Source organism: Piliocolobus tephrosceles, chromosome 7 (genome assembly GCF_002776525.5).
Source record: "Piliocolobus tephrosceles isolate RC106 chromosome 7, ASM277652v3, whole genome shotgun sequence".
NCBI lineage: Eukaryota > Metazoa > Chordata > Mammalia > Primates > Cercopithecidae > Piliocolobus > Piliocolobus tephrosceles.
In genome coordinates, this window is record NC_045440.1 from 4,833,333 (window position 1) to 4,855,814 (window position 22,482).

A 22,482-nucleotide genomic window follows, 5' to 3' on the forward strand; every position below is an offset into this window, starting at 1 on the left:
TGACCACACATGGTTATTGCACTGTGTAGACCGTGGATGGCCTTGCTCACCACACACATGGTTATTGCACTATGTAGATCGTGGATGGCCTTGCTGACCACACACAGTGGTGGCTGCACTGTGTGTACTGCCGACAGCCCTGCCAACCACACACGGTCACCACACCGCGTGCACTGTGGACGGCCTTGCCCAGCACCTCCTACCCCCACAGACCACCTAGGCTCTCGGAGGCCAGCAATCTCCAGTCCAGGCCTGGTTTCTAACAGCCTATGAGCTAAGAATGTTTTTTAAACTTTTAAATGATTGGAGAAAATACAGAGAATATTTCATGATGTGAAAATTACAAGAAATTCAAATTTCAGTATCACGAATAAAGCTTTACTGGAGCCCAGCACGCTCACTCAGTTAGGCTGTCCCATAGCTGCTTTGCACCACATCAGCTTTGGGTGGTGGCGATGGTGGCCGTATAGCCTGCAAAGCCGAAAATTATTACCATCTGATACTTTACAGAGTTTGCCAACTCCAGGTCTAATAGAGCTTCCCCTGACTATCTAGTTCAGATAATTTCCATTTAGGAATCTACAAAGAGCTGTTCCTCCCATGTTCGGAACTTGAGGGGATTTGAAAAGGACGGAGTCCGTACCAGCTGCGCACAGCACGTTATCTGCCCAGAAGCATCACTGCCTTCCTGTGTGCTCTGACCGCTCTCTCTTATCACATCCAACGTGTACATGGGTCTCTCCCTCCCCATACACTGTTAGCTTCTTCAGGTCAGATACCCAGTTGCCTTCATCTCTATCCCCAGTGCATAGCATGGTGTCGGACACAAGGCTGGCAGACAAAAAGTACTGTGGTGTGCCCACCTTCTATTTGTTCCTTTTAAACTACCCTATTTGCCTGGAAGACAACTGAATGACTTTTAAAACCACATATGCCGGCCAGGTGCAGTGGCTCACACCTGTGATCCCAGCACTTTGGGAGGCCAAAGCAAGAGGATCACTGGATGCCAGGAGTTCAAGACCAGCCTGGGCAACGATAGTGAGACCCTGTCTCTACAAAAAATAATCTTACAAAAAAGGTAAAACCACATATGTGATATTAGTACCTTATAATATACTTTTTCAAACAGGAAATAAAAAAATTGCACCCTATGGCACTGCCTCACATTCAGAGAATAGCACAGTTATACTATTTGATGGTGGAAGAACTGATTCCCATCTAATGGAGCATCCCTGTAAAGAAAAGGAACTAATATTTCTAAACACACAATTATATCTTAATCCTAAAAGCCCTACAGAGAAAAAATGATCTCCATTTTATGAGTAGGGAGACTGAGGCTTCGAGAATTGAAGCATTTGCCGGAGGTCACACAGAAGCAGGGTTCTAACACAGGTGTCATCTTTAAGACCTACATGCTTTATTCGACGGAGCACTGTCCGGATGGGTATAGTGTCTTTCATGGGTCCCCTTAGTGGAAACCATGTCCAGAACCTTGGTGGAATCATACTACCTCTTCTACTGATGGAATCCTTCCAGAGCAGGTCTACCAGCTTTAATGTGCGACAGAACCCTTTGGTTGTCTGGTGAAGCCTATAAACACCTTCTCAAAAGAAGACACATGCTACTTTATTCAAATGTGCAGTAGCAAGATCTAGGGGTGGGTTTAATAAAAATGTAGTTCAGAGTATTGTGACAGCAAATACAAATAGCTGATTTCTGAGGATGAGAAAGTCACAGATACTCACACTGCTGTTCGTTAACTATTCACAGATAAAGGAAAGGCTGTCTTTCAGTTAGAGCTTAGTGAAAAATAAAGATCTTTTATGGGTAGATGTGGTCTGTTCAGTCAGTGTACCAGGTATTCAGCGCTCACTGGGAATAATAAACCTTGTACCTTGAGAGATAAACAAACCACAGCAAAGGCAGGGGGCTTTTTCCCTATGTACACTTGGCCTGGTGAGTTAACATATTATTAATCTCTGAAGTACTAAGTTTTAAAGGAACTGACTCGTAGGATTTACAGAGCCATAGGATTGAAGTTGAAAAATCCTGTGAGTGCACCCCTTGAATTGCACAGATGAGGACATTAGAGCTTAATTAAAATAGGGACGTGACTTGTCTAATACCAAGGGGGACTAATGTAATTGATAATGTGTTACAAAATGCTGAGATGTCAACAAATCCTGACACAATAAAGAAGTTTGTGGGCTGGGCACGGTGGCTCACGCCTGCAATCCCAGCACTTTGGGAGCCCAGGGGCGAGTCGATCACAAGGTCTGGAGTTTGAGACCAGCCTGACTGACATGGTGAAACCCCGTCTCTACTAAAAATATAAAAATTAGCCGGGCGTGGTGGCGTGCGCCTGTAATCCCAGCTGCTCAGGAGCCTGAGGCAAGAGAATCGCTTGAACCCGGGAGGCAGAGGTTGCAGTGAGCCAAAATCGCCCCTAGCCTGGGTCACAGAGCGAGACTCCATTTCAAAAAAAAAAAAAAAAAGTTTGTGTTCCTCTTTCTACACACACACTTAAATTCTAATTTCTCTATTGTAATGTAATGAACCTAATCAGTACAGTGCACTGTTAGTGTGAATATTCAAGTGGATTTTTTTAAAGAATAAAGGTCAGAGCTCAGAAACTGATGTTTCTAACGTGACTTAATAACAGAAGATCTTCCTATCCAACTGTTATGAAATGAAAATCTTTTCTAACTTGGCTAGTGTTTCAAGAATCAACTAATATCAATGAATCTATTTTTCCTCTGAAAAGGCACGCGTTTACAGGAGCCAAACTTCTTCCTCTTTATTTGTAATAACAAAAATAAACCGAAGTCCTGACCTATTTGTAGTATTTTTATTCCTAAAGGAAAAAACAGGAACTTTCATTGTACTTTAACATTAAAGTTATTACCTCAGATATTTTGCCAGTTGAGCACGGCAAAATCAGTTTCAGACAAAAGAGATCAACTGCTCTCTCTACGAAATACTTAATTGGGGTGGTGCCTAGGAAATGCCCAGGGGTCCTGTGACAGATCGGTTTTTCCCAGAGGGTTCCTGCAGCATGGGTCCTGGTTGGACGGCAGGCATTCTGCTCTGATTTTTCCTGTTGCCTGGCTAGTGACCCCCTACAGGAAGATAACGGATAAGCCAGGAGGGCGGAGCAGCCCACTACACATGTCTGGCTGCTCTTATCAACTTATCATATAAGGAAAGGAAAGTGATTGATTCGGATACTGACACGGTAGGATCTGGGGCGAGAGGAACAAAGGACCGTGAAAGCTGCTCTGTAAAAGCTGACACAGCCCTCCCAAGTGAGCAGGACTGTTCTTCCCACTGCAATCTGACAGTTTACTGCATGCCTGGAGAGAACACAGCACTAAAAACCAAGTTTGCTACTGGAAAAAGAGGAAAGAGAAGACTTTCATTGACGGACCCAGCCATGGCAGCGTAGGAGCCCCGCGTTTTAGACGGCAGCAGCTCGGGACTCGACCTGTGTGTGCCTTCAAGTTTGCTAAGCTGCTGGCTTATTACGGAAGAAAGAATGTGGCAGATTGTTTTCTTTACTCTGAGCTGTGATCTTGTCTTGGCCGCAGCCTATAACAACTTTCGGAAGAGCATGGACAGCATAGGAAAGAAGCAATATCAGGTCCAGCATGGGTCCTGCAGCTACACTTTCCTCCTGCCAGAGATGGACAACTGCCGCTCTTCCTCCAGCCCCTACGTGTCCAATGCTGTGCAGAGGGACGCGCCGCTAGAATACGATGACTCGGTGCAGAGGCTGCAAGTGCTGGAGAACATCATGGAAAACAACACTCAGTGGCTAATGAAGGTAGGAAAAAAATCATCTGTCTTTGTGAACAATCCATGCTATTAAGATCAGCTTGGCAGCAGCTCAGGTTTTAACAACCAAAAAAAAAAAAAAAAAAAAAGAAGAAGAAGGATAAAGAGGATTAGAGCTGGAGAGCGGGTTGCTGGTACCCTCAAATGAAAGATCATTTCTTTTATTCTATCCCAGGGTGTGTGGGTAGTCCCCGGGGTGAAAATCATTATTTGGAAAGAATGCCAGAGTCAATACAGAAAATCTCTAAAGTTAGAAATCTCTACCAACAAGGTAGAGGAAATACACTTCTCTGCACAACTTGTGTGCCGTTTTGTTTGTTTACATCGTTTAAGCTCAGTGACACCCATCACCACGGAGGTTCTCAGCTGGTTGCAGGCAAGTGAGGGAAGGCTGTGAGCCACAGCAGCCCGCGAGCCAGGAAGACCGTGACAAGCATGCTGATGACCGAGGCATAACGGATGGAGTAAAGTGCTTTACCAATTTCCTGAATTTATTTACTAAAATAGGTTGTGACTCTCGGTAAACGAGAGGAAATTAAATAAAGCAGACCTTATGTTTCTCAGAATCTCAGGGCCCTACCGCTAAGGGCTTTTGCCGTCTGTAAACAGGGGCACATTTCCCAAGCGTCCCAAAGGTATTCAGCGCTGCAGCCCCCGTCAGTTCCAGCAACCAGCGCCGCATGCGTCCCCACGTGGGACGGTTATGTTCAAGCCATGCCACGACAGGACGATCTGACAGTTCGTTCTTGGGGTGACTCCACTGTTTCACAGATGATCCCACTGTTTCCTAGACTTTTTATGGAGATGTAACCAAAATAGGATATTGAAAGCTCTGTTTTTCTTTCACAAATAATTTTTTTTACATGTAAACATGGGAGCTATTTATATAAAACCCAAAACGACCCTGGAATTTTCTTTCTATGGACTATATGTATTCTAAAGGAAGTTTAAACAAAATGCATATTTTAATTGTTAAGTAGCATGATGATGCCATTACATCACAATGTTAAAATGGCAGGGAATGTGATTATCTAAAGCTATATAAAGTCTTTTAAAAGTTGGTGAGCCTCATTTGACACGTTACCCTAGAAAAGTACAATTATTTTCTCACTCTTTCATTTCACCATAAGCCTTTTGTTAGGACACCTTATCTGAATCTCAGAACGGATTTTGGAGCCTAATCTGTGCTTCTCATTACCTCCCCTACCTTCAGAGAGGAAACAACTAAGTTATTATTTGAGTCATGAGCTTAAACGAATCAATGTGAATGAATGTTCCCAGCACCACTGGTTACTGTGTCAAGAGGAGTCATTTAAAACAACAAAAACTTACCAAAATGACCTATCAAATACAGATTTCAGGTAATATAAAACTCACTAGCAAGGTCTTTTTAAGCTCCTGGCTAAGTGCTCCAGTAAGTTTCCCTCCTTTCCCAGTTCACTGAGGTGTGCTTTTAAACATTTTCTAAAATTCATAGCTGTGTAAATAATTATGCTAAGCTTAAAAAGTATGCAGCAACACAGGTTGAAATATGTGGAAGGCAAACTATATCGTAAATACCTGCTTAACTTGAACTTCCTATTTCTTTGTAAATCGTCATGCTGATGTTTAATGACTTTCCCACATCTACTGTGGTTACAGAGTCACAGTGAGGGATGAAAGACGCATTGTAGTAAATATTCTAATCTGCCCGACGGGCAAGTCATCTCCTAGAAGAAATGGCCAGGAAACATAAAAGACTGCTTTGCTAAATGCAAGCCTGCTAAATTGTATTTGCTTAATTAAGCCTACGTTAGGTATACCTGAAACTCCATAAGCAAAGCTCATATTTCTTTCTTAGGTAAACTACCCTTTCTGTTGGGTCTTTGAGATAAAGACAGAAAAAGACAAGGAATTCTATGTTAGGCGACCAAAATTTCTTCCTTTCCAGGTTCACTTAGTCAATATTTGAACAGCAGTATCACAATGGTATTTCAAAAGTCCGTCTTCAGCTGTCTAGCTAAATACCGTTTCACCAAGAATGACTTAATATTTATCTTTGCATGGGCTCCACACCTGTTCTCCCAGCCTGTCTCAGCAATGTGCACCTGAGAAAGGCAATTTGCACTCTCGCTTGGTTTATAAGGCTTCTGGCTTGGGAATGAAAACAAAAAAGCAAAGATGAAACCCACTTAAAGTGATTAAATGTAACCTCTCTGTTTGTGTTTCTCCTGTGTTTTGTCACCTGTGATAATAAACACTGATTTTCTCATGAGGAAGAAAATAATATAAAATGGAATGATAGATAAGCCACACAGCTAAAGGGTCATCATTACAACGTAACACCCACTGATTTGATTAGCAAAGAAAGCAGCAGCACAATTCTGTGTTTTTCATGGTTTTACATATTTTCTTTTGAGCTGTTTTTTGAAAAAAAAAAAAAAAAAGTTTCCATATCTCCTTTCTCTCCTGGATCAGCACTAAAAATGAAAGATTGAAAAACAACCCACTACAAAATCCGTACACTTTTAGGAAATTAAAACACTTGTCAGGAAGGAAATTAAGACCAAGTTTCTGGTTCATTTTAGGGCAAATAAATAGTAGTTCAACCTCTGAGTGGTCAGCATAGCCTACGGAGCTTCGACTAAGAAAGCAGGTTTCACATCATCAGAAGGTCCCACGCTGCCCCTTTTATCTGTCCGGCAAAGGAAGTGTCAGGCTTCTGAATGAACTCAGAGGAATATGAATGGAACAATACAGGACAGCTCACTCGCTGTGTAGTAGTTAAACAAGGATAAGATAAATTTATGATCGCTAGCACATGAAACACACTCCAATGGACCAAAGACTACTCATGCTATGTCTCTCTTGCTAATCCTGCAACTAGTCTGAACCTCTGCCCTGGTGATATTAAACACACTTTATAAAAACTCACAAATAATTTAGCAAAACAGATTGTATTTTGTTAGAAGACCAAAGAGATTTTTTTTTTCCTGATAAGAGGAAATATGGAAAGGAAATAACTATTTCACACTGATGAGTGCCTCATACCTATAAACAACTGCAAAGTCTATGAACACTTTAAAACAGAATGATTTGAAAAATAAACTTGATGCCTACTATGGATGCAAACATTTCCTCTGCCATCTTTTTTGTTTGTTTGTTTGTTTTTTAAACGACACAAGAACAGGCTGGAAACTGTAAATGTGAATTGCAATCCTTTTCTTTCTTTAAAAGTAATAACAGTGTATCTTTTTAATAAGATGTGATAGCTACTACTCATGAATCAATGCATAGGAAACCATGCAGTTATGCTCTTCAAACATAGCTGCTGTCACTGGGAGAAACGGATGGTGAGAGGCTCGTAGAGGAACCCAGCCCGCCAGCCCCACCCTGCCCTTGCTAGGGACTGTGTGTGTGTGCGCGTGTGCGTGTGTGTGTGTGTGTGTGTGTTGTCGTGTGTGGCTACAAAGCACTCATTAGCTGTATATGAAAACAACAACAATAAAACCCAGGGCTTGGTTCATTAGAGGAAAGAAAAAAATCCCATCCCATTCACAGCCACTGGTCTCTTGTGGTAGTGGAGGGCAAGAACCATTACTGTATCCGCTGGCTACATCCTGAGTGGTGAAATATGATTGTGCTCAGTGGTAGTATTACTATATAGTAAGGAATGCAGTAAGGAATGCAGAAGAGACAGTTTCACTATGGTAGGGGAAGTGCAATATATTTAATTTTAGAAAATACAAATATAGTTTACTATATCTCTTATGCAATATGTATATGTGTAGTACAATATGTGCCTCTACAATATATAAAATATATAAAATATAATACATGTTTACTCTATGTGGATTATATATTATACATATATCATTGTTTTCTGTGGTCAAGTAGTCTTTGTCGACTATATGGTGTTGTCTGAGATACTGGATTAACTAGTCAGATATCATACTATTTGCTTGCAGAGTCTAGAACTAGGAAATGGATTTCCATAATCTTACCTTCTACTAAGACACCAGATAATCCATATAGTCTCAATACTGAAGTCTGAAATTTTTCTGATTTTAATCAATTTGGCTCTTTACAGTTGTCAAACAGGTTGTAATCCATAAGTGTATCTGTAATCCACAAGTGTACACGGAACTTGAGAAGGATAATCGTCTTACCAGTGGTGATCAGATGCTCAGGATGGTCCATGGTGCTTATTTTAATCAATAAAATAACTGAAATTTTGTATATTTAAAATGGAAAAACAAGAGTTCAAATCAACTCTACCATCATGGGAGTAATTTAAAAAATAAAACAAAAATATTATGAAAGTAAGATATGGGCAAGGTAAAAAAATATGTCAGGCTATTGAAATGGTGGAAATAGGAAGCAGATTCTCCTTCCCCAGTCTTCCATCCCTTTCTTGGAGACTAGCATTCAGAGATTTCTTTTACCAGCCCTTTATTTAAAATGCCAAATTTAATATCAAATGTACAGCTTTCCTTCTTTTTAAAACACGTACAGTGGCATTGTAGCATAATCAGGATCTTTCCTGGCCCACAAATGACATGACAAGAGGTTGGAAGGAAGATTGTATTTAGGAACAAAGAGCAACATTTGAAAGACTGAGGTAAAGGAATAAAGGTGTGGGGGTGGGGGGCAGGGGCAGGGGAGACAGAGACACCCCCTGTGAGGGAGTCAGTTGAGATGAGAAAGAGAGGGAGGATGTGGCACAACTGTTTTGACAGGGAAGAAAGGAGGTGGTTTATATCTTTCCATATCTGGCCACAAAATGACAGCAGGGCCTGGACAGCTTTGTGGATTTCCTGAGTTGAGATCAAGAGGATGCATACAATGAATCATGAACACGGACAGACTGTTTTCCAATTAGCTGTTCACAATTTGCAGGATGTTTACGGTACTTAAAGGCAAGTCAGCAGGCAAACCATTCTCTCTCTCCCCGTATATATGTATGTGTGTGTGTGTGTGTACACATACACATATCATATTAAATATATAAAATATATATTTGTTCTATAGGATAGTCCTGTAGGATTGGCTTCATTTGGCAACTGATACGGTTGACTCTAATTAAACAGGGCCCATCTACACAGCCAACACCTATTCTCTTTTCACTATAGCCTCCTTGGGCTTGAAGGAACCTAACAATGAGAATTTTCTCCTAAATTATTCTGGAATTATTCTGATATAAAGACAGCCACTCAACTTTGCAGCCGCACCATTCATCACTAAGGTAGCAATCCTAACAGGGTAGCTCTGAATCACCTTAAAGCACTGTCCACACCTCACCTCATCTTGCCCCGGGAATATCTCTAGCACGCAAGTATGGTAGGTATGGCGGATGCGAGCCTGTATATTTTTTTCAGTCCCTTATAAATACGGGGCATGCTAACACCAGTGCCCTCTGCAGTTTAGCTGCCTTGTATGGATTGCCCAGAGGTAAAGTAAATACGGGAAAGCACGCATATCCCCTCCTCTGACAAAAGCAGAATTTCCCTGGGGCTGGGAAGACTGCAGAAAACTGCTGAGAGGAGTGTGAATGAATATGAATTTGGGCAGAAGTACATTATTTCTCAGTTCATTCGCGTGAGTGAACACCCCACAACCCCGCCCACCCCTCCTAGGCGGGTTTCAAGTTCGGGGCAGGAGCCATGAAAGTTTATTTATGTGTTCAAAAAATATTTATCGAGGACCTACACGTGTCCAGGTAGTGTTGGTTCTAGGTGCCCGGAAGAAGTCAGAGGGGGAAGAAAATGCCTCAAGCCAGGCACAGTGGCTCACACCTGTAATCCTAGAGCTTTGAGAGGCTGAGATGGGAGGACACTTTGAGGCCAGGAGTTCAAGACCAGCCTGGTCCACACAGTGAGACCCCATCTCTACCATGGCAGGCAGCTGTGGTTCCAGCTACTTGGGAGGCTGAGGTGGGAGGACTGCCTGAGCCCAGGAAGTCAAGGTTGCAGTGAACTATGATGGCGCCGTTGCACAGCAGCCTGGGCAACAGAGTAAGACCAGACCCTGTCTCTTTAAAAAAAAAAAAAAAAAAAAAAAAAAAAAAGACAGCTGGGCGCGGTGGCTCAAGCCTTTAATCCCAGCACTTTGGGAGGCCGAGACGGGCGGATCACTAGGTCAGGAGATCGAGACCATCCTGGCTAACACGGTGAAACCCCGTCTCTACTAAAAAATACAAAAAACTAGCCGGGCGAGGTGGCGGGGGCCTGTAGTCCCAGCTACTCGGGAGGCTGAGGCAGGAGAATGGCGGGAACCCGGGAGGCGGAGCTTGCAGTGAGCTGAGATTGCGCCACTGCACTCCAGCCTGGGCAACAGAGCGAGACTCCATCTCAAAAAAAAAAAAAAAAGACAATGCCTATGCTTTGGTCAGAAAGTGTAGTGTAGCAGCAGCTGGTATGTGCTGCACAGAAGGGTAAATGAATGAAATGAGAAATTAAACAGCGCAAAGGGAGTCAGGCATGGGAGGGACTGTGGGGTGGGGATGATGTTAAGTCCTTGGTCACTACATGGAAACCCTTTTATAAAAGGAAAATCAATTAGAACTATTTCTGAACGGTTGCCATTCCTATTACCTAAGTAATATATGGATATTGCAAAAAATGGAGAATATACAAAGATTGACAAAAAGTAAATATTAGGTATAATTATATGATTCTGAAATAAACATTCTTAATATTTAATGCCTATATGTAAACACTGTATATGCTGTAGTACTTATTATATAGTACTTATTTTAAATTACCTCTTCAATAATTTGTTTTTATTAAAAATAAAAAATAAAAAAGGGAGCCTGAGAAGTTAAGTAACTGGTTGACACCCCTGGTTAGTCTTGGCAGCAATTCTCACCCACTGGGACTCCGATCTTTAGATGAGTGCGGGGCACTCCTAGGCCAGCATCAGGACCTGAAATACCAAGTCCCCGCAGAAGACTGAGAGCACAGCTTTGTTCTCACCCCTAGATAGGTGAGACGCCAGCCCTTCTATGTGAGGATGGTGCTGAAGTTGCTAAGAAAACAAGCAAAAACAAGCAACTGGGAATATCCTGTTTGTAAAGGAATGATAAGAAATTCCACCTTGTAATAGAATTGGTGCAATTGGTTTAATTGGTACAACTATTTAATAGTTCAGAAGACTAAAAACAAATTTATGTGGCTGGGTGCGGTGGCTCATGCCTGTAATTCCAGCACTTTGGGAGGCTGAAGCAGGTGGATCGCTTGAGCTCAGGAGTTCAAAACCAGCCTGGCCAACATGATGAAACCCCGTCTCTACCAAAAAATACAAAAATAACCCAGGGGTGGTGGTACATGCCTGTAGTCCCAGCTACTCAGGAAGGTGAGGTGGGAGGATCATTTGAACTGAGAAGGTGGAGGCTGCAGTGAGCCAGGATGGCACCATTGTTCTCCAGCCTGGGTGACACAGTGAGATCCTGTCTCAAAAAAAAAAAAAAAAAAAAAAAAAGGACAACCCTGCCCCGCCCCCCACACAAGTTGTTATAAACAAGAGGAAGTAAACATATTATTCTTACAAACCATACATCTAGTTATAGCCCTGTTCTGGAAGTTGACAGGGTGAAACGCTGGATTTCACAGTACACCACTTGAAAGGCAGGCCAATGAAATTCATTTTCAGGGAAGTTCCATGTGGCCTTGCCTTCCCACTATTAGAGTTTAAAAACTATTTGAGTGTTATTGTCCATCTAGCCTTCTACAGATGGGATCACCAAAAACGGCCTGGCACTTGCATTATGTTAATGCTTAAAAAGAAAATGATGTGAAGTTGAATGATTTGATGTAAATAAAAACAGTAAAAAAAAAAAAAAAAAAAAATCATGGGCAGTGGTTTAGAATAACAGTTTGAACCATTTGTTGGGATTAAAATGACTGTTTTATGTGTGGTTTAAAAACAGGGAAAGGAACTCTGCCTACCACCGCCGGGACTGTAGGTCAGGTGTGCCAGCCAACTGTCTTTAATATTTTAATTAGATATTTCTCCATGAAATCACCTTTCTTTTCTGTCCTAATCCTTCCTTGCATCTGTTGACAAAAGATGTGAAACCTATTAAAAAACTCCTGAGAACTGGACCTAATCCTTTTACCAGAGCCCCTCCCGCAACCAGCTAAAACCTTTCTCTTTGCAATTCATCTAGAACCTCACTGAAACCCGTGGACTCTCCTGCTCCCCCCGAGGGTTCCTCTGAAGGCAATTACTTTCTCCAAAATCTGACTGGTTCTCCCTCTGAGCGACCTTTCACATGTCTGTGAATTATTTTTGGAATCTTTGCATTAACCTGACAACTTACCACCACAAAATATTCACAGTTGATATTTAATATTTTAATACTTTCAAAACCAACAACCAATGTTGGTTTAATGTAAAAATATACATTAAAAATTACCTGTCATTAAAAAATATGTAAATTTATAATTTTTATGGACAATGGAGCTTTTTAAAGAGATATTAAGATATAGAAGTCTTGGGAAATGGATTATTTTATCATGGTGATGACATCTCATAGAGAAGGAATCATTTTCTGTGGGCTGATTAATTATAATCATAATTGGCTTTTGGGGGAGAGAACAGGAACAAAGCCTTAAAAAGAAGCAAGCAGCTAGCCTTTCCATTGTTTTTGTTTTTCCTCACTTTTTAAAATCCAGCTCTTGTAGGATCTATTTCTCAATTTTGTCACATTTAGTCCAGACCAACTGGGCATTTGTCACACTTACTCCCATGTTAACACTCTTGTTGACTGGGGGTGGACTGTCCAGGTGGCTTAATGTGGGGATAAGACTCCTATTAGTCTAATACGGGTCTTATCACAAGGCTACTAGATACCACCCACATCTCCCTGTCTGAAGTACTCAGTATTTCAGAAAATACATTAGCACCTTCATTATGACTGTTCTGGCAAATTTCAGGGATGAAGGTTAAACCTGAGTTGTGGGCTTGTCTCTGTATGTCACGAACAGTATCTAACTGGACATGGTATACACGGAAGATTTCTATTTTGTCTGCCCAACGCATATCTTGGTAGTTACATTCAACAGTCAAAGGGGAAAATACGCCATGAAGTTGTCTTATGTGTAAATCCACAGCCAGGGCCATCCCTGGTATGGGTGGCTGAATCACGTGGGACTTTATAAGGACCGTCTGACGTTCGCTTTTCTGTTCAAGAAGTGCCAAAAACGAATGGGGAACCTGCCAGTTCCCCTCTGCCTGAGGGGCCTTGGAGGTCCCAAGACCACCAACCAGAAAGAAAAAGGGAGAGGTAAAAAAAAAAAAAAAAAGAAAGAAAGAAAGAAAAAAAAAGAAAAAAAAAATGAGACCATTTCAGGGATTTTGTTTCTGGCCCAAGCCAGCCTCAGGAATTTAGCCAAACTACAGCAAAGGGATATGTTCGTGTTCTCCTGTAGTTTGAATAAAGGCATTCTATACCAAAAGAAGAGGTATCTTGGACATGATCAGATTCAAGAAAATCTAATTTAAAAAAAAAATGTTGACGTGTGAAGTCAACGCCATTACCATTAGACCAGCATGCCTCTGAAGTTATTCTCGGGGGTGCTGGTGTACTTTTAACTATATAACCATCAGAAGACCCTAGTGAGGGCTGGCTAGGTTTACTGGTGCAATCTGAAACTACAGAATAACATTTTGTTGTTGTTGCTTTACTTGTTCCTTTTAATATGTACTAAATGATTTTTTAAAAGACTATATATTTTTTTTAGAGCAGTTTTAGATTCACAGCAACATTGAGAGAAAAGTACAGAGAGTTCCGACATCTCCCCTCCGTGGCACACACACAGTCACCTCCCCTACGATCCACATCCTGCACCAGAGTGGTGCTTTTGTTAAAACTGATGAATCTACATTGACACATCATTATCACCCAGAGCCCGCAGTTGACATCTGGTGCTGTACATTCTGTGGGTTTGGACAAATGTATGAAGCCATGGATCCACCACTGAAGAATCACACAGAGCAGCTTCACTGCCCTAAGAGTCCTCTGTGCTCTGCCTGCACAGCCTTTCTTCCCCTTAACCCCTGGGAACCCCTGATCCTTTTACTATCTTCGGTTTTTCCTTTTCCAGAAGGTCATAGAGTTGGAATCATAAAATATATAGCCTTTTCAGATTGGCTTCTTTCACTTAATAAGTGACTTAAAAAAAAAAAAAAAAGCAGGAATAATTGTAGAATGATTGTTTAGTGATCTCTTGCCTTAATTAACTGGCCGAAACAATCACTGTGTATCTTCAGAAATGGTACCAGTTTTGTTACCTTTATCAGTGAACTTGTAGGATTATTATGTGTTTCAAATAAGATGATGGCTAGCAAAGGGTGTTGGAAACTGTACGATGCTACACAATTGCAGGAACTATAATTAGAATGAATTTTAACAGGAACACCAGAAAGACACTTATCAAGATCTATACTACATCTCACATTAGTTAAAGGTTCTAATTCCAGTCACTCTCATTGGGTTAAATGACCTAACTTCTATACCTCCGAGTTATATACCTCAAAGCACATGTTTACTCTGAAAGATAATGAATTCCTTTTCAACACCGAAAAGGACCATCGTAAGTGTTTGTGTAAAATGTCTGTATTCTGCATATCGTGTGAATGCCTCTGTGGAAACTGCTCCAGTACTGTCCACTGGGCAACACACCGCTGTGACTGCGTTGATATGGCCACATTCCATCATCACATGTAGTTCATCCCTTCAGGTTCAGTGTGTGTCGTAAGCAATGCTGCTTCTGCATGTTGTTTCTATGGCAGAAGAAGGCAGGAACTAAATGCTTATTACAATATAGCCCCAAACTACCTTCTAAGCAGGCATTTTGGGGTTAAGCAGTCAAGCCACATGTCTTAGTAGAAAAGATTCAGAATTTCTAAGAGGTACCATTTCCTCTGATTTTCTTTGGGTTCCTGACAGCATTTTCTCTGCCATAATTTCTGGAATCAACAGATGATATCAATTCTTGGTCATCTACTGGATAATTACAAACATTAGTCTGAAGATAGTTGAAGGATTAGAGTTTTATTAGACTGTGCAGTCTTTGAAATCTCAAAAAATTATTACATACAGATGTAGCTTAAAAATTCCCTAAACAAACTGGTCTTAATGGGAAATGTTGGTGTAAAAATGCTGCCTGAGAAAGTAGGTTATTGTATTTTGCTGAATAACATAAAACCATCAAATTCCAACCACAAGCTAATTATCTATGCTTATTAACATTTGGCATATATGAAATTCCTTATTTTTTTAACTATTAAGGAATAGGTTCTTAAATTTCCTTAAACTTTTCCAACTTTAATATAAAAAATTGTTAATGACAGGAATTCCTGACCTGAATCATTTTTAACTTAACTGTACCAGTGACCTGTTCTTAACAGTGTTGATGATTGGGACAAAAATGTTATGAGTGAAAAAATTAAGACTAATCAGAACACCAGCCCCTCAAATAACAACTGGTTATTTTGTGATGTGAAATTGTGCATATTTTTCAAATACAGCATGGCTCCCCTCTGGGTAATAACAAACACAATAAATCCATACATGCTTTTACCTTTAACTGGACAACTTTTAATACATATAATTTGTTTATGGTTACATAATTGGCCTGTCCCGTGCCATGAAGACGTCACAGCTGCCATGCATGGAATTAATTGATGGCACACTACTCTGCCTTTCCCCCTCTTCACCCCCAAATACCGCTGCCACTAAAATAAACAGTCTCTGCATGAGAAGGAAGAAAAAAATCACGAATAAGCAGACCTCTCAGCTTAACTAGGACCTTTTCTCTATCCAGCTCAATTTTAAGTGATTTAAAATCCTAAGTCAGTATCAGCAGAGATGGTCAGCTTTGAGTCGGGGCCCAGGAGCCGTGGAAGGCAAGCACCTGAGGAAATCCCTTACCTAACACACTTGCCGCTTCTCAAAACAAGCGCCTTGGAGCGCCTTCACTTGCTTGTTTCAAAAGTCTACAGGGTTCTCGCAGAAAGGGCGCTGTTTATTAGGACAACAGTCAGAGAAGCTCAAAACAGAGAGAGGCACTCCTTCTCCTTGGGCTCCTTGGGCTGTGATTGTGAAATGACAGTGGTGACCACGCTGCTGACCATCACTGTGGTGGCATTTATCAGGTGCACGCCATGTGGCTACATCGTCTCACTCAATTTCACAACAGCTTGTCCTATATGGGTAAGAAGCTCAGCTCTGAGAGGTATCAGAACGTACACAGGCCGCAAAACTCTGATAAAATTTCTTCCTTTCAGAGCCTCTTACAATAAAACAGATTTTAAAAAGATTTCAATATAAAATCCACACCCCCTTGTGTGTGGGTCAGGAGGGACAACAGACTTCACCGCCAACGCCCGCCACCCTACACAGCCCACAGCTGTCACACCAGAAGCACACCCCTCACCCCAAGTGGGAACAGATGTGGAAAATCTGGGAAACGGTGAGCAGAACAATTTTGGCACATACTTTTGTTTCCGCTTCACCCGGAGGAGAGGTGAGGAGATGCTGGATGCTGAGTGGCTGGCTTGGTGCCAGGGCAACAAGTGGCTGCAGAGCGGGGGTCACCGCACGTGTCTGGGTGCAGCCCTGCAGTTGGGGGTGTGTGCCACCACCCCACACCACACTGCTTCACTCCCAGGACCCACACACACAGGGAGAGGCAGAGCCCCCGGGGATTCAGCTTCCACATGGCTGCGGCCTGAGCTGGGCATCAGTGACGCTGCCACCCTTCGCAGCCACCTAGCGGCAGCCAGTGAGAAGAATCTGGAGATAGAGTGGCAGCTTGGAGAGGCTTTCCAGATGGGGAGGGATTCATGAAGAGGCACGATAGTTGGTGTAAAATTGAAGTGCAATTCTTTTGAAGACGGCGTTGTAGAAATAAAGGGTGGGCAAAATCAGCGCTGATAGCAGGCACAGCTTCCATTCACAGCACACCCCCATCCCTGAGTGATCACCTGGGCAAGGCCAACCCCAACCTTTTCATGGATCTAGATGCTGGCATGGCTATAGCTCAGACTCGAGCCCTGCTGTCTCTGTTTTAGGGAATCTAGTTTTTTTTTTTTTTTTTTTTTTTTTAGATATAACTTACATAGAATAAAATTCACAAATCTTGAGTGTACAACTTGGTAAATTTTTATACCTGTGCGTACCTGTGCAATGACCACCCAGCTCAAGATATAGAGTACTTCCTGCCCTGCACATGGCGCCCCCATGCCCCTCCTCATCCATATCTGTGCGCACCTGCGTGATAACCACCCAGCTCAAGATACAGAAGGCTTCCCGCCCTGCAGCGGCTTCCTCAGGTCCCTCCTCGTCAATATCCCCCTCTTCTCAAGGCCGATCCCGACTCTGCTCTGTCACCCACCATGGGTTAATTTTGCTAAGTTTTGAATGTCATATAATGGAACAATCAGTGCACACTCCTTTTTGCTCTCTTTTATCTGCGATGCATCCATGCTGTTGTGCATGTTAAAGTTTGTTCTTTTCCGTCACTGTGCAGTGTTTTGCTGTATAACACAATTTACATATCCATGGTACTGCTGTAGATTGACATTTGTGTTCTTTTATGGAAGTCAACACTTCAACACTTAACTGTACAAACCCATGTATCATTTTTCTTGTACTGTTATCTCTGAAATCTGTGGAGCTGGACTGACTTAAAGCTGCTTTGACTGAGTTCCAAGACTAACCTGCCTTCTAATGAAATCCACTCTTCAGAAAATATGTTGAGTGGTCTTGGTGTTTATTCCATGGTGCCCAGAACCAACTTTTGAGGATTAGATTGATTCATTAAGTACTGGTCAAACATAATTCTCCCCAGGTTATAATGGGATGATGATTAGAGGTTAACAAGGAGGTACTGAAATACAACAGACAGCTAAAAAGCAATGAAACTTTATCAACAGCCAGTGGAAAAGAGGGTAGGAATAAAAGGAAGGACCCAAGTGCCTATCTGCTGCTCACTCTGGTCTTTCAAACCTTCCCTTCCTCCCTGATAGCACCTTATTTTTCCAGCATCATCAGAGAGAGATACTTGTTATACACAACAGTTTTCCCAACAAGAGCTTGCTTCTGTGAGCACGAGGGCCTTTCTTCCTTTTTTTTCAAATCTTTCTTTTTTTTGAGACAGAGTGTTGCTCTGTCGCCCAGGCTGGAGTGCAGTGGCCGGATTGCAGCTCACTGCAAGCTCCGTCTCCTGGGTTTATGCCATTCTCCTGTTTCAGCCTCCCGAGTAGCCGGGACTACAGGTGCCCGCCACTTCGTCCGGCTAGTTTTTTTGTATTTTTTAGTAGAGACGGGGTTTCACCGGGTTAGCCAGGATGGTCTCGATCTCCTGACCTCGTGATCTGCCTGTCTCGGCCTCCCAAAGCGCTGGGATTAAAGGCTTGAGCCACCGCGCCCAGCCTCAAATCTTTCTAAATTGCATTAAGCTTCACCTTGTATGACTTATGGCCATCATTATAAAAATCCATAAGGTGTACTTTCTGTACCTTGGCTCATCAGCCTGCCTTGCATGTTTGGCTGGTCTGATCTTTCCTCTTGAGCACTTACTAGGACCACCGATATGCAAGTAAGCTGCAATGAAAACCCCAGCATTTTCCTCGAGCTGGCCAGAGGAGGGCTAGTGACCACTGGGGATAATGATTGAGATGAGGATCCAAATCCCAATTCTGAATTTAACACTGCCATTTTCGGGAAATTTCTTAGGCTAGCATGGACTTGTCCGTGAAAGGCATCACAGTGGCAGGGGACCAACAGCTGGGAAGTCAGGCATGAGTAGAGTACTGTCAGGTCTATACACACCACCTGAAAATGCTGGGGTGCAGGAAAGGCATTTTGGACAAAGCCTTCACGTAGGCTCTAACTTTGGCCTCCTAAAGTCAAAGTGTGCCTCAAGCCACTTGAGGAGAGGGCCAAGATTCTAGTGGAACCAACTACTCATAATTCGAATCCCAAAGGGCAGCCAAAACTCCAATGTAGGTTCTTCCGCTGCGGGGGATTCAATAAAGACGCTAAACCACAAAGATTAAGCTGGCACTTGGACCACTTCAATTTGAAACTAAACTTCTACAACTGAGGGAAGCTTTCAAGAATTCACTACCACTGATAAAATTAAACTGGCTTGTAGGAGTCATAACCCAAACTAGAGAAGTAACCACAGTGAGTTTTGGTTAAAAAAAAAAAAATGGGGGTAAGATGACTCACTGAAACAAACAAACAAACCTAACAATAGGAAAACCTCTGCCACGGCTCCCTTCTTCCGGGGCTCCCCTGGCCCCACATTCCCACCGGCATGGGAGCTTTTGTTCCCACTGAGTGAGTCAGTGGAGATGGGAATCTCTAGTGACTTGTGTGAACCAGTGTTGCTGCAGCTCTGAGAAATGGCGCTGCTGTGCTGTGTGTCACACACCATGACTCAAAGGCACTCGCTGTTTGATAGGAACATGTGCCCATCTACTGGTGAGGCAAGTGAGTCAGCCATTCTACGGTGGTCCAAAGTGCTGCTGTGGCTCTGTGCCCCTTTGATAAATAGAGAAATATCTCTTGAAATAATTTTTTTTCCTTCCAGTTGTTGAGTAAAAATTCAAGCATGCAGAAGAAAACGTCAATTCTGAATGGCATGCTTTTTATAACTCATGGCAGCGGAGTGAAAGGGGAGAGGAATTTTCCACTAGCTTCCATTGCAAGAGACACGCATGCAAGGCAGGAGGGTTAGAAAGAGGGGGCGGGTCTCCAGAACTGAAACTCATGATGGGAAAATGATTCAAGTCCCTGTACTTTTACCACAAGCATTTGGAGAATCACACTGAAAGTTTACTTCCCAAATTGCTGTGGTGTTCAAGTAAATTTGGCTTTTCTGTATAATCTAATGTTATAAAACTAGTTCATCTTAGAGCAAGTGAGGATGGCAAGGAGGCAAACTATAAACTACAAGCAGAAATGGACCACATGAGTTTTGTAAAACTGGCACCAATCTATACTTCCAAAAACGCATTAGTCCGAAGGCAACCATGGTACCCACGGAACACGTGCATGTTGATCTGAGAACGCTTCTTCTGAGGTACACGGTAGTTACAAATGCTGTTCACCTGAAAGAAGACAGGGCCAACCAGCCAGCTTGCAAGGAACATGGCTGTTTTTCCCAGTGATTTCACAAGTTAGGAAAACACGGAAGGATACATCTTAATGAAGGTCTTACACAATTTATTAGTTCTTTTTGACTTACTAGTTTTCCGATAAACATATAAAATCATAGAGATTACAATTAAAGGCAATATCTGGATTGGGGGAAGGGGAGGAAGAGGGTAGGTTGAGTTTATATCCTACCAAGTGCAAGGTTCTAAGCGAGACGTTGTCAAACGTTCTCAGCTCATGGCACCCTTAGTGATTCACTATTTTTTCTCTATTGATCTCTAGGCCAACAGAAATACCTAACAGTTGCTTTTGTTAAGTGGTTAGTTCCAAATAATTTAAGTATTAATGTCTTGACAATTTAGTAGCGATTTGAAATACCAATATACATATAAATTGAGTTTTAAGAGAAGATCATTTTCTTTCTTAAGTAACCCCAGTGACATATGAATGGAATATATTTGCCAGTTAGGTACTGCCTGGCTTCTCACCCTTTGGAATCAAATTGGACACTGCCACCTGCATTTTACGCTCTATGCTAATTTTCCTGTAGTACTTGCTTTTCACAAAGAGCAACAAAAACCTAGCTTTACAGAGGTACAAGCTGATATTGTTGAAACCGTGAGCTGCTTTGAGCTATGAATTCTTCCAGTGGCTGACAGACACTGAGTACTGCTGGGCTGCCCTTGAATATTCAGACTGTCTCCCTTACTCCAATTTGTTTGTTGCAAGGACCCAGTTGCCTTGGCACACAGTTTGGGAACTGTGCTAACTCATTCCACTTAATTATCACACTAGCATAGCACAGTAGGTATTTATATACCTGTTTTATCAACCGGAAATGTGGTGTTAGAAAGTATCGAGCCAGTAGTTTCTAAGGAACTGAACTGGGACTCATACCAGGTGTGTTTGATTCTCAAATCTGTACTGTAATGAAGACTCTACAATGGCTTCCAATGTCACAAATATCGCTCCTTCCCCAACTCAATTCAATATGAATAAAGTTATTTTATTCAGTTTTCTATACTATGGCTCAAAAGTCAGAAACACTTGCATTGGAGTAGTTCAAAGCAGAACTAAATTCAACCAATTTCACTTTTCTGAGAGTAATCTTGTATTTAGTCCAGTGGGCAAGGGGTACAACTATTATTCATAGCACAAATCGTTTTCTTCCTATACTTGAAGCCACTGAACTCCAACAAAATCTAATACATGACTCAGACATTTATTTATTTATTATTTATTTTTAGACTAATGGGAACTGCATGAATTCTTTCTTGGTCTTCCAAGAGCAAATGCCTTTTATGCTTGATCCGGAAAGAATCGTGTTTTAGAATGTCAAATTACTAATATACCTAACTGAATACTTATAACCCTCATCAGATGGCCAGAATGGTTTAATCCACAGTTCTCTGTAGACAGTTACTTTAAAATTACTTTTCCAAAGTTCATTTCGTTAGGCATTATTTAGGTACTCCCAGATGAAAACTGCAGAGACAAATAAAACCACCCATAGTAATTAGGGTCATAGTGCCACAACAAAACTTGTCAAACATTTCATTTTTAAACGTCTTTTAGTTTTTAAGAGAATTTTTGAGATATAAAACACAGGACATGGATAAAGTATACTAACCTGAAATTTACAGCTTGATAGCTTTTAAAATATGAATTCACTCATACAACTAGCGTCAAGGTCAAGATCTAGGAAACATTTTCAGCGCTCCAGAAGGCTCCCTTGTGCCACTGCGCAGTTCACGGCCTCAAACTCCTCCCACCCGGAAGACATCATTCTGACTTCTATCACCTTTAGTAAGTTTGGTTCATTCTTGAGCTTCATGGAAATCGATCATCTAGTAAGCACTCCTAGGGTGTGGCTTCTGTTACCCAACACGATGTCTGTGATGGCATTCATTTGACAGCAATCTATTATGTTATTTGCTAAAATGGGACTGCAGAGCATGAGCACATCATACCAGTCTCCATGGAGCAACATTTAAAAATTGAAATAATAATTCTATTGTGAGAACAAAACTAGTGAGACTACTTACCACAGAATCTGATGTTAGCAGGTTCAATCTGAAATCACATAATTGGCCTCAAAATATATTTTGAGTCTTCCTGATGTGGACAGTTCAACAGATGTTACAGATTCAAGTCAGGAGGTAAGGGAAGCTCTTTTATGGCAAAGTGTGACTCTAAATGCTGTATCTGTGTCTTTATCTTAATGAATTCATGCTTAGAGTGCCATTTTCTGTAAAACGTACTTTAGAATGAGGAATCCTATAGACATAAAACGTGGGTTTGCACTTCATTTTATGGCCAAGTTGTGCATATCGGTTCTCACTCAACCCTCTCCCCTCCAATACATGAGCGACACACCCTGAAACAAAAATTCGACAAACTTCCTCCGAAAATGACTTGGAAACGTCCCTAGAGCTGGTATTTTGTAAAAAGCAGTTTGACGTAACATATATTTTGTAGTAAAATACTCTCTTATTTTG

At 41.7% G+C, this 22,482-nt stretch overlaps 2 protein-coding genes across 4 annotated transcripts in view; one reads left to right on the top strand and one right to left on the bottom strand.

Moving 5' to 3' along the window:
- Positions 1-22,482, bottom strand: part of MCPH1 (microcephalin 1) — a 241,277-nt gene that overhangs the window by 80,761 nt on the left and 138,034 nt on the right. The window lies entirely within an intron of this gene.
- Positions 3,069-22,482, top strand: part of ANGPT2 (angiopoietin 2) — a 60,423-nt gene continuing 41,009 nt past the window's right edge. For both annotated transcript variants that reach the window (XM_023219101.2, XM_023219102.3), the window contains exon 1: positions 3,069-3,823. In XM_023219101.2, the coding sequence (XP_023074869.1) occupies positions 3,536-3,823 (288 nt within the window). In that variant the 5' untranslated portion in view covers positions 3,069-3,535. The remainder of the gene's footprint in view (positions 3,824-22,482) is intronic.